Source organism: Medicago truncatula, chromosome 8 (genome assembly GCF_003473485.1).
Source record: "Medicago truncatula cultivar Jemalong A17 chromosome 8, MtrunA17r5.0-ANR, whole genome shotgun sequence".
In the NCBI taxonomy this organism is placed as follows: domain Eukaryota; kingdom Viridiplantae; phylum Streptophyta; class Magnoliopsida; order Fabales; family Fabaceae; genus Medicago; species Medicago truncatula.
This window is the reverse complement of record NC_053049.1, coordinates 15,875,808-15,888,665: the sequence shown is the minus strand read 5'-3', so window position 1 is coordinate 15,888,665 and position 12,858 is coordinate 15,875,808. Positions and strand designations below refer to the sequence as shown.

At 33.3% G+C, this 12,858-nt stretch overlaps 1 protein-coding gene and 1 long non-coding RNA gene across 2 annotated transcripts; both read right to left on the bottom strand.

Moving 5' to 3' along the window:
• Positions 1 to 635: 635 nt before the first annotated feature.
• LOC112417336 (uncharacterized) lies at positions 636 to 3,112 on the bottom strand. Its single transcript, XM_039829019.1, has 5 exons — positions 2,661 to 3,112; positions 1,611 to 2,528; positions 1,361 to 1,490; positions 1,092 to 1,289; positions 636 to 1,013 (listed from the first exon to the last, which is right to left on the bottom strand). The coding sequence occupies exons 1-5, from the start codon at positions 3,110 to 3,112 to the stop codon at positions 636 to 638; spliced, it is 2,076 nt and encodes a 691-aa protein (XP_039684953.1).
• A 5,413-nt stretch (positions 3,113 to 8,525) lies between these two features.
• On the bottom strand, positions 8,526 to 12,133 carry LOC112417085 (uncharacterized). The gene is made up of 4 exons (XR_003007565.2): positions 11,860 to 12,133; positions 10,601 to 10,947; positions 9,250 to 9,518; positions 8,526 to 8,911 (listed from the first exon to the last, which is right to left on the bottom strand). It is a non-coding gene; the product is annotated as an uncharacterized lncRNA (long non-coding RNA).
• Between the last annotated feature and the right edge of the window lie 725 nt (positions 12,134 to 12,858).

Sequence of the window (12,858 nt, the reverse complement as noted above, 5' to 3'; positions counted from 1 at the left end):
AAACTTATGAAATGAATGCTCAACTCTAGTTGCTTACTAAAGTTATCCTTATATAGTCTCACTATTAGGTTAGGTTTCCCTCAATCTTAATGGACCTAGTAAGTTCTCATCTCATTAAAATGTTACTATCAATATCCGGATGATATGACTTTAGTCGGATTTGGACGACAGGTACACGTTCACTACAACCGACTCCTTCGACTTTTCCAATGGAAGAAGGATTTTAATCACTATTCTCAGACACAAACACATGCATCAATGTGGATCAGACTTGTCGTGTTGCCTCAGGAATATTGGCGCGAGAGAACATTGAAAGAAATTGCAAGCGTTGTGGGCAATGTAGTCAGGAACGAGTTTCTACATAGGTTCGATTGGCCGGTGAAGGGACGTAAAGTCGGGGAACGTAACACGGTTCGTAAGAACCCACTCAAGGGCAAAATTGTAATTTTCTATTCACGCGCACACAATCATATACATATATAATACAAAAAAAAAACATAGAAATCATAAGTACATCAAACTTAATTAATAAGTCATAATCATCAAAGTATTCAAAATAAGTTTCTAAATGGACAAACCATAGAAACTACCAAGTTCAAAATAAGTTTCTAAATGAACAAACCATAGAAACTAGACTACCCATCTAAGTTTAAGACATCATTTATTCCCATGGCAGGAGGAAATTCTTGATAAGGGTCATCATCATATTCATCCTCATTCTCTTCCACTTCATCATCATCATTGTCTCCTTCTTCATCAATGGAAGGCAGCTCCAAATCATCACCAATACTAGCACCTTGTCCAACATCAAGTGAGATGTCATCTTCTCCATCTTCATCATCCTCCACATTCTCAATCCACTCTTCCGCATCATCTTCGGAATCAATTTCATGAACCTCATAGTTAGCACTCTTTCTCTCCTTCTTAGGCTTTCCCAATTTTGAGTTAACCATCACAAAAACAACCTTATTCATCATGAGTTGCTTCAAGCGATTACTCTTCTTAGTGTAAACCTATTATATTTATAAGATGAATTAAAACATAGATACTTGGATTGTAATACAATTTGTTCAAATAATTTGAAAACTCACCCTTTCAAAAGCACTCCAATTCCGTTCACACCCTGATGAGCTACATGTCAAACTAAGTACTCTCATAGCAAACCACTGCAATTCCGGATGTCCAGATCCATAAGATTCCCACCATTGAGTTGGTGTTTTAGTTTCAAGTGCATAGGTAGCAAAGTCATCACCAAATTTTCCAGCCTTTGCGTTGAAATCCTCAAGTTGCTGATCAATTTTTTTTTTCTCTTTTCAGCATCAGCAACCATTCTACGCAAACATGCGTACATGCCATTTACAATCTCATCATCAACTGTGAAATTAGGAGCATAACGTAACATAGGATTCAAGAAAAGGCCAGCAGCATGTAATGGCCTATGAAGTTGCCTATCCCACCTATCATCAATTATCTTCCATATGGGATTATAGCTAAAAAAAGGGAAAGGAATTGAATCACATATAGGCAGAATTGAAGGGAGCAATACAGAACATAATTATTGGCAGAATTATAGTAAAATAGAAGAGATTTATAGGCAGAATTATAGTTACCTCCTAGCTTGGCCACTAAAGTTGGTTCGAATCTTCTCTTTAGCACGATCCATCTCTTCATAAATATATCCCATGGCTGCTTTTTCTTCCCAGTCCACCATACACAACACTTTTACAAGTGGGAAAGCACCCCTCAAACAGTTCAAAACATCCTTCCAAAAAACCTTACTTAAAACAACATTTTGCACGATCTTTCCATCTTTACTCTTGGCAAGTTTACTAGTCTTCCACTCGTTTGACTTGAACAAATCAATAAGTTGATTTTGATGTTCATTCAAACACCCCAATGTCAAATAAGAGGTAGCAAAATGTGTCATTGCCGGTCGAATCGAATCAACATCATTAGTAAACTTATGCAACAAAGATATGAGACTTGTTCTTCCATAAATATAAGTGGTGATCGTTTTGCCCTTTGAAATTGCATCTGTATGGAGAGGGATCTTCTTCTCAAAATCCTCCAACATCAAGTCAATACAATGAGCAGCACATGGTGTCCAATACAAATGTGGCCTCTTCTCCATCAACAACTCACCAGCTGCCTTATAATTTGCTGCATTGTCCGTAACTACCTGGACAACATTTTCTTCTCCAATCTCTTCAACAACATCATCAATCATCTTAAAAATTTTATCAGCAGTTTTGGTAATGTCAGATGGATCAATAGACTTTAAAAAAAAAGTTCCCTTTGGACTATGTACCAAAAAATTCAATATAGTTCTTCTCCTTCTATCAGTCCAACCATCAGTCATAATTATGCAACCACATTTCTCCCAAACAGCTCTGTGTGCTTCCAAATCCTTACCAATTTCACCATAAAAATAATTCAAATATTTATTTCTAATCTCATCATAAGAGAGTGGCTTAAATCCTATACCATGCTTTGCAACAAGTTCAAACATCTTAAGATATTCATCAGACCTTGCAACATTAAACGAAATAGCATTATTGTAAAAAAAAGAGAGCAATAGCCTTACAAGCATTTTCCCGGTGCTCCTTCTTCCACACACCATTGATTGTGCTTTGTTTCATCGTAGTGAGTCCTCTTTTAACATGTTCTTATGTGCTATCTCCCCTGCACTTTTTCTTTTTCCCCTCCCACCACTAATAATCTCAAGATCAGCATCAGCAGCACCGTCTTTGTCACCATCAGCATCGACAACTATCAAATTAGCTTTTTCTAGCAGCTTCTTTTGTAACTTATTAACCTTATCTTGCATAAGTTTCTTAACATCCAGAGGAACCGACGGACAAACCGCAACATCTCTACTCGTTCCAGCCAAATGATGCTTAACCCTATAAGCACTTCCTGTAAAAGCAAGCTGACAGAATTTACATTGCACCCTTCTTGATCCTGGTTCAGTAGAAATAGCATACTCCCATGCTGGATCAGTTTTATTCCCTTTTGCATTTTTTGGCCTTACCCTAGCAGCAGCTGATGAAGAAGCTACTGGAGCTGAAGAAGCAACTGAGGAAGTTTCATTGACATTACTGGTTGAAGCCATTACAAAGGTATGGAAAGAAAACGAAAACAGAGTCTGGGTATGAGAGAAAATGAAAACAGAGTATGGGTATGGAGAGAAAACACGAAAACAGAGTATTAGGTGAGGGTAGAGAGAGAGAACGACGAAAAACACGTTTAGGTGAGGGTAGAGAGAGAACGACGGCGAGAAATTCACCGGAAAAGAGAAGTGGCCGCACATTTAGGGTTTAGGTGAGGAAGAAACAGAATAATGAAAAATTTCTGGGTTTTATCTTTTATATAAAACCAGGTTATATTTTGACCCGACCCGGTTCGTTAAGCCCAAATTGTAATTGCTAAGCCCAGCACGTTTGAAACTTACGTTCCTGTATCAGGAACTCGTTCCTGACTGTGAAGAAGCAAAAAACGAACCCAGGTAAGAATGAGGCACGTTTTTGTGTGGGAAGCACGTAGGAGCGGACGATCCTACGTGCTGGGACTCGTTCCTGACTACCTTGGTTGTGGGTACCCCTATATTTATTGATGGACCTACACGTAATAGAGCCTTTGAACACTATGCACGCATCCTTGTGGACATTGATTTATCGAAGAGGGTTTATGATGAAATCCTTGTTGAACGGGAGGGCTTTGCTTTTAACGTCGAAGTGCAATATGAAAGACGTCCTTTGTTTTTCCACCACTGCTATGTCATTGGACATAATGAAATGAATGGTAAGAGGTTAAATCCTCAGGCTGCCAAGGTCCCTGACCGGGGGAAGAAACAGGTTAATGATGCAAAAGCTCCAACACGTGTTGGGAACAACGCTTCTTCCTTAGGTACCCTTCGTTACGTTTAGGTTGTTCCCCCACCAGCCGCTGCCCCCTCTGCAGCGGCATACACTGTTGTTCCCCTAACAACAGCTGCCATCCCCAATGATAATACAACAGCTGCTGCCCCCCAGCCATCCTCCCATGAAATCGTCCCGCACAACGACGCAGCAGGTCCTACTCCCAACAATTTGCATGATTTTTTCAGATTCCTCAAGGTAATTTACCTCGGCTTACTCAACCTATCTTGGAACTAGCATGCAAATGTACAACTTTCATCTGAGCAAGCTCCTCTTCTGGTTAATAGCAACAATGATGTTCAAACTCTTTCGGCACATCCTGTTTTCTCTGTCGAACACGGTGAAGATTATGATGATGATGATGATGATGAGGACGTTGATGAAGATAATATAGTAGTAGCTGCGTCCAAGGATGCAAAAGCTTCCATCCCTCTTCATTTGGCAGCAGTCCACATGCCTAGTGAAGCTATGCCTTTGTTTGTAACGGATCCTTCTGATGGGTCTCTTGATGGTGACATTGAACATGATATTAGCAGTCAGGATGGTACATCGCTACCTGTTGTAACAGAGGTTCACAATAGCTCTAGAATTCAGCATGACCTGGAATTATTGCGCAGAGTTAAGGAGTATGATAAAAAAGCTGCGGAAGTCGCTTTTATTCTTGTGTTAACAAGAAAGCAGAAGCAGCACCTTAAAAAGACCATAATATAAATTTGAAGAGCACTTATACTTTGAACTCTAGTATCCTTTATAACAGTTTCAATGCAATTTAGCAATATGCTCAGCAAACAAAATGTCATATAAGTTGTATGTTATTCTGAAGTGAAACAACAACATTGATATTTGATTTAGTAAATCAAGGGACTCAGCATCATTCAACAAACATCACTATGGCATGTAGATCATAAAAAAAAAAAAAACTAATGACATGCATGAAAATTCATCAGTTTCACCATATAACTAACTACTAGTTTATACCCAAGATACAATGTGAAATTCATAGGTAAGCCAGGAAGAACAACTATCTTATGCACTTAATTATTAATTATAACTTACACAACTCTAAAGGAGAAAAAAAAAAAATTAAAGTATAAACAAAATTCTGCTTTAGGCCTGAATTAAGCAAAAATTGGATGCATGTTAAAGGTAACAAAGCTAAGGATAGATTCATGACGTCTCAAACATTTTTAAAACATCAAAGTATCAAGGATTCAACTCCAGCCCCACAAATAGGGTTCCAAATGCGCAAGGTTTTCACTGGATGGGATATGAGAAGGGATAATGTAGGCAATCTTATCCTGGAATCAAAGAGGCTATTTTGAACTCGTGACCTCCAGATCACAGGGCAGAAACCTTGTTGCACCAAGGCCTACCCTAAAATCCAAGATAACAAAATGTTAAATGAAAAATACCATAGCCTCTTGCAAAAAATCATTCGAAAAAAGGACTCAACAAGCTAAACAAATTTAAATTGTGCAAAAATCCCATCCCGAAAAGACAGAGAACTTATTATCCAAACTTGATAAAGAATCGTGTTAGTAAAGGGCACACTCAAAACTCCCAAAATCCTGTTCAAACCAAGTCATGCATACATAAAAAAAGAAAGTTACTTTTTCTTTCTATTAACTAGCATCAAGGCACTAAAATAAAGATTTTTTTAGTGTCTAATACTTTTTTTTGTTGGTTACGTTTTTTTTAGTGTCTAATATGTTCTTATGATTGTGCATTATTCAATCTATTGTGTTGGATTGTACTTATTTTAATGGTATTTAACAAAAAAAATTTATTGATGACTTCAATAATAATATAAAAATGATAAACTGGTGTACATGAAGGGTAAAAATAGAAGAAAAAATTTAACCCAAAAATTATAGATTAAATAAATTTTCTTGTTTTTTTGTTAAATGGAAGGTTGGAAAAATAAGTCATATCTTCTTAATAATGAAGTTAATTAGTACTTGAGTACTAAATGAAGAAAATATGAATTAAAAAATATTTATTGATATAAGTCATAAATCTTTATGTATTAAATAACTATTTTTTTTTAAAGGATGTATTAAATAACTATTGAATAGGTATGTAAATCTTCATGAATTGAATAAGTACCTCAATAAATAAATTTTTGGAGTATACTTCAGTCCTAATTATTAGAAAAGTCACACATTTCAATCTGTATTATAAGAAAAGTCATCAGGTTCCTGTCCTCACTTCAAATTAAGTCCATAGTTTTGTAGATGGATTTTGCTATTATCACTGTTTTTTATTGTAGTTCTCACAATATAGTTACTGCTATTCTATTTTATGTTAATAATTTTGGATTCTTAAGTTGTAAATATGTTTTAGCCTTATCTGTCTTTTCGTCTATAACCATGTAACAACCTTCTATTTTTAGCTTCAGTTTTGTCTCTCTGTATAACAACACTTTAAACTCATGTAAATCTATATAATAGTGTACAACAATCTATATATTAGGGATTCATTATTATTGTCTTTTTAGGTTAAACCAGAATTTACAACTTTCAAATGAGCTTTTGTAGCATATGCTTAATGTGTGTCCATGAGCTTTTGTAAGCCTTTTTTTATTTTCTAATTTATCAAACTTGATAGACTTTTAAATTTCATTTGAAAGCCTTTTCATTAACCATTACTTTAGCAATTAATGTTTCTAAAGTTTATCACTTCTGTTAAGTTAAAAATCTCTTATGTTGAATTTTATTTTTTCAGATTTAACATTCCAAGAAGTCGACATGGGTTTGATTTTGTTGCTTTTCTTCTACTGGTGCTGAGAAGAAATATGATTCTTGCCATTCTTTACAAGTTTATTTTTTGAAGCAGCCTATGCTTCTAACCATTCTAAGTCATATGCTTCTCACTTTGGTGAAAATTTCTCCTACTGGTGTTGTTATGGGAACTAACAGTGTATATATAGTGTTAGCTAGGGTCTGTAATTAGTCTAAAGACTTGGGATGTTTGTATTATGTATCTTTATTTGTAATCTCTTTAGTTTTTTCCTATGTTGTGTTTTGTAATTTCCAGTAGAAATATATGATGGATCAAGTGATTTGCGTTAAGTTGATAATTGAAATATAAATTGGAAGACTAAAATTTAGTATCCGAATTTCTCAGCTGCTTTGGTACAGCTTCATAGTTCTTTGGCTTCCACTATATAAAGGTTTAATCTTGCTCTTCCAAAATATTATAGTGTACTTTGTTGAGATTAGATAATTATCAATGCCAAATATAAATCTATTCTCCAAGTAGGGATATTAAAATGTTCCCCTAACTAGTACTTTTTTTTTCCATATTGGAATTTATGATAACAGATACGGTAAAGATACTAATGTAACCGATACTGTAAAGATACTAATGTTGAGATTATGATAACCGATACGGTAAAGATACTAATGTAACTTCAAACGTAGTCTATAGAGAAGTATTTCGTATTTTATAATTAATTATGTTAATGTTAAGTGAACTGTACGTATCATACAACTTATAACATTGGAAATTTCTGAAGACTTGGAGGATATAATTTGAAAAGAAATACAAAATCAGCGGTATAATTTGAATTCATAAAATGAAATAAACCGAATCAGAAGCTATGTAAAAGATAATTTGAAACATGATCAATATCAATAAATAAAATTTTTGAGTTCCATTTTTATGGAGCCACCCTTTTGAACTTCTGACTTAACATCCCACAAAGTAGACTTTCTTTTCCCTCAGCTGGAAGACTTTCTTCTTCCTTTTGATCATTCTAAACATATGAAATAGAAAGAAACATAAGATTGAAAAAACTATACGACAATAAGCTACATGAGTTGAAAAACAAAAAACCGAGTATCTAATACGACAGATAAATACAACACATTAAAGTGAGAAACATTCAAAGAAAAAAAGCTACATGAATACTTATGTTCATAAACTTGTCAAAGATATAAAATAGAATTGCTGCTGCCAATAATTTCAGTTGTTGATTCTACAAGAGAATAGTTTTTTATTTTGACAAATAATTACAAATACTATTTGAAAGAATGATAAGATATCATACAAAAAGGAAAAATGAAAAAAATAAAAAACAAGCCATGGTGGATAAAAATTCAACAAAGTTATTTAGTTTCTTAAAATCTGAATATAGTAAAGTTTAACCAAGAGTAGAACATCAAAGATAAACAATTAACACAACCATATCCCATCAAAAATGTCAAAGCAAAAAAAAAAACATCATACCAAGAAGTGTTTTCATCCAATGCAATTAGTTAATTATAGATAGAGAAAACACATTGAATCGAAAAATATCATGTTTAACCCAAAACAAAATGAAGTAAGTTTGCATTAATTTTTTGATCATTGGACATAGTATCAAAAATATCGTTACTCATTTGTGAATAAGCAGGACACAAGATCTGGAAAATTTAATGCAACTGTATCAATATCTAGTGTTACAGGTTAGGCATTTTCAATCGAAACAAAGCCACGCTATTCAATTAGGTAGTTTCAATTAAAACTAGGTGATCATATTTTTCAGCATTTAATTAGTCTACTTTACATTTACTAGTAAGTGTAAAAGAAAAAAAAAAAGACATTTACTTGCCAATCAGAAAAGCAAAACAAAGTCAGCAGCAAAATGTGAAGTCGTAAATGATTTAAACTGAAACAAACGATAATTTTAGCCAAACTGAAACAAAGACATTTACCATGTAAATGATAATTTTTTAGTACCGTTTTTATGGAACCAACAAACGAGATCGACGGTGGCATTCAAACTCAAAGATTAGGTTTAGATTTCTTTTGGCCAAAAAGAAAGCAATGGCGGCTGAACAGCTTCTTGAACACTTCAAATGTCTGATTTCACTTGAAATCATGTATGATTCCGTTATCCTCTCCTCTAGTCAGACCTTAGGCCGTTTTCTCGGTTTTTCTCAGCATACTCCACAGTGTATGATGATGGGATATGTATAGATATGTTGCTCAGTATCTAGACAATAATAAGACTGCAACCAAAATACAACACAGTCAAGTGATAGACATTCATAGAAAAAGATACATTGATGGAGAGTATTCAAATAATTATTTCTTTACATGAATACTAATTAATTTTCTCTCTATGTCAGAGATATAAGTAGAATTGTTGCTGCAAATATTTTTACTCCGGTACTGCTGCAAGAGGATAATTTTTTTATTTTTAGAAGAATTAAAAATACTATTTGAAAGAATATTGATTCCTAAAAAAAAAAAGACTATCAAACAGTAGTGGACGAAAATTCAACAATATTATTTAGTTTCTAAACATCATATATGCAGACTCATGGAAATTCACAAAAACTTTTACCATAGTATAGTGAAGCCTTCCTCTGTTGCTTCTTCAACTTCCTCTAGGATGGCTTTCACTTCAGAAAATACTTGAGCAGAATGTGGCTGCCTCTTGTGCAGACAAGGACATTATCATCGCGAATTCTAAGTCTAACTTAGACTGTGTAGGGCTATAGCTCAAATCCCTATCAAACTTCATAGAGGCATTAATTCTGCCTCCCTTCCAACATGGGTGATGGTCTTCCTCTCTGAATGTGCTGGGGTAGGCGTAATCATGTACTGTTTCACCTGAAATATAAAACTCAACCCCATGAGTATGACCTCTAATGGAAACCAGTAAATATGACATCCAAAAATGAGAATAGCATCCAACTATGGCTCACAATAAATGTATAACTCTAAATGAAGAAAAAATATTGATTCCTAAATATTATAAAGAAAAAAAACTATTTTTGATTCATGTCAGAAAATACTAATTTTGTCTAAGTCTACACTAAAAAATGTAGGAAATTTTTTGACTCGATATCGATTTAAATATTTGATTAGAAGAGTTAATGAACTATACAACAATAAGCTACAAGAGTTGAAAAACAAAAAACCGAGTATCTAATACGACAGATAAATACAACACATTAAAGTGAGAAGCATTCAATGAAAAAAAGATACATGAATACTTATGTTCATAAACTTGTCAAAGATATAAAATAGAATTGCTGCTGCCAATAATTTCAGTTGTTGATTCTACAAGAGAATAGTTTTTTATTTTGATAAATAATTACAAATACTATTTGAAAGAACGATAAGATATCATAACAAAAAGGAAAAATGAAAAAAAAAAAAAATGTCAAAGATAAACAATTAACACAGATATCCCATAAAAAATGTCAAAGCAAAAAAAAACATCATACCAAGAAGTGTTTTCATCCAATGGAATTAGTTAATTATAGACAGAGAAAACACATTGAATCCAAAAATATCATGTTTATCCCAAAACAAAATGAAGTAAGTTTGCATTAATTTTTTGATCATTGGACATAGTTTCAAAAATATCGTTACTCATTTCTGAATAAGGAGGACACAAGATCTGGAAAATTTAATGCAACTGTATCAATATCTAGTGTTACAGGTTAGGCATTTTCAATCGAAACAAAGCCACGCTATTCAATTAGGTATTTTCAATTAAAACTAGGTGATCATATTTTTCAGCATTTAATTAGTCTACTTGACATTTACTAGTAAGTGTAAAAAAAAAAAAAAACAAAGGCATTTACTTGCCAATCAGAAAAGCAAAACAAAGTCAGCAGCAAAATTTGAAGTCGTAAATGATTTAAACTAAAACAGCAACAATATAAATGATAATTTTTTAGTACCGTTTTTATGGAACCAACAAACGAGATCGATGGTGGCATTCAAACTCAAAGATTAGGTTTAGATTTCTTTTAGCCAAAAAGACAGCAATGGCGGCTGAACAGCTTCTTGAACACTTCAAATGTCTGATATCACTTGAAATCATTGGATTGAATGAACCAAGAACGGATTTCGTTAATGAGTTTTTTAGCTTTGAGGTGAGAGTTTTTGCCACCTTGTTGGTAATCAACAGTGCCTCAAAGAGCCAACCAATTATTCAAAATATAACCAACCCCTTCATTGAATGTTTCTAATGATTCTGCCTTGGTGTCCTGAAGCTGCTTCTTTGGCGGGAAGCTGACAGCAATCCCTGCATCACACATATCACCATGTACCAAAATCCTCAGTGCCAACATTTCGTGAATAAAGAGGGTACTATTAACATTTACTGTTTGATACACTATATAGTAGATAAGAGTTTCATCTCTTTCAGGATAAACATAAATATGAGTGTCAATACCTAATAACTATGAAAAGTACAAATGATATGTGTATGTTATTCAAGCATACCTCAAAGAAAGTCAAAGGTTAACTAGTAAATATTAGTTTTTTCTTTTTACGTTAGCATAAGTTTTTGTTGATAAAACTAATTTTCAAAAATATTTTTTATAAAAACTTATATCTCATAACATACTCATACAACACACAATTCTTAACAGTTTTGGAAAAAGTTAAAGTTCTTGCCTATTTTACAAATTTAGATGGTGGTGGCTACTAATATTTTTTTGGTGGATACTAGATACGAAGTATCTTCCAACAATTGTGATTCACCATTTTATGAGACCTAACCTCATTGGCTTGAGGTCGAAAACACACTAGCACACTCATTTTGATGAGTAACAACAATGTAAAACTTTTTTTTTGTTTGAGACAACTAATTTGTGCTTAAAACATTTACAATGACCAAATGAAACAAGTTGATATCATTAAGTTTCAAATTTTTATTTAAATAAACACAAAATGTAATTGATGATATAGTAAATCCAAATCGAAAATCAACAATATCATTTAAAATAATGTCTCCAAAATACTATTTCTTTGAAACTGCCATTATAAAAGTAATTAATAATCGTCCCATCTGCCACCTCTGATAAACCCGCACCGACACCAAATTCGCGTAAGCAACTTCCAAGTCAAATTAAAATTGGCAATAACAGTCTTCATTCTTAGGTCAATTCAGTGTGTGGATGTGAGAAAAAGAGAGCAGATTTGAGAAACATACCATGTGGTTGCAGGCAGGCTTGATTGGTTGCAGCTCATTATGGGATGAGTGTCAATACCTAATAAATATGAAAATTTTGAATGTCACGACTAGAATCAAATGATTCAACCTAAACATGAATTTAAAATCTGAAGTAGATTATTGAGTACCTTTTTTATGGAGACATCTTCTTGAGCTCCTGACATGTTGACTCACAGTCACTTTTTTAATCAAAGAAATTACACTCGTTGATGAAATCGAAATCATTATCAAGGAATAGCATCCGATCTCTACAATGAAGCTGCAACAATTTAAGCAGAAATTAGAGGAAAATAGATTACAAATTAAACTGACTACAAGTTAAAAAAAAAAAAAAACAAAAATCTAGAGGAAAGTGGAATTAGATCTAAGGCATACCTGTTTGTAGTTAAACATACCAAGGGTTCGCTCATGACAGCTTTTTGTTTACATTTGGTGGAATGGAAGGAACAAAAGGTGAAAGTAATAAGTTGCGTAAGGGTTAGGGATAGCAGTGGCAGATAACAGTGTGAGAGAGAGAAGCAGCCGGCAAGTGAGATTGGTTTCTTTGAAAACCTTAATTTGTTTTTTGACAATTTGAAAACCTTATTATATGTCTATATCTCTATGTAATAAACATTTAACTTCCTTCAAATTAAAAGTAGACCTGGTATCTTCATATTTCTCATCTCATTTTACATCAACCAATAAAAAAAGGACCATGACTCATTTGTTTTTTATGAGCCAATCATAATGGATCATGACTCATTTAAAATTTACCTTCTTTTAAATTAAATTTACACCTGACATCTTCATATTTCTCATCTCATTTAATGTTTTCTTATCATCCAATCAAAAAAGATTTTGACACATTTATTTTATATCAACCAATAGAAAAAGGATCATGACTCATTTGTTTTTCATGAGCCAATCAAAATGGATCATGACTCATTTAAAATTTACCTTCCTTCAAATTAAAATTACACGTGGCATCTTCATATT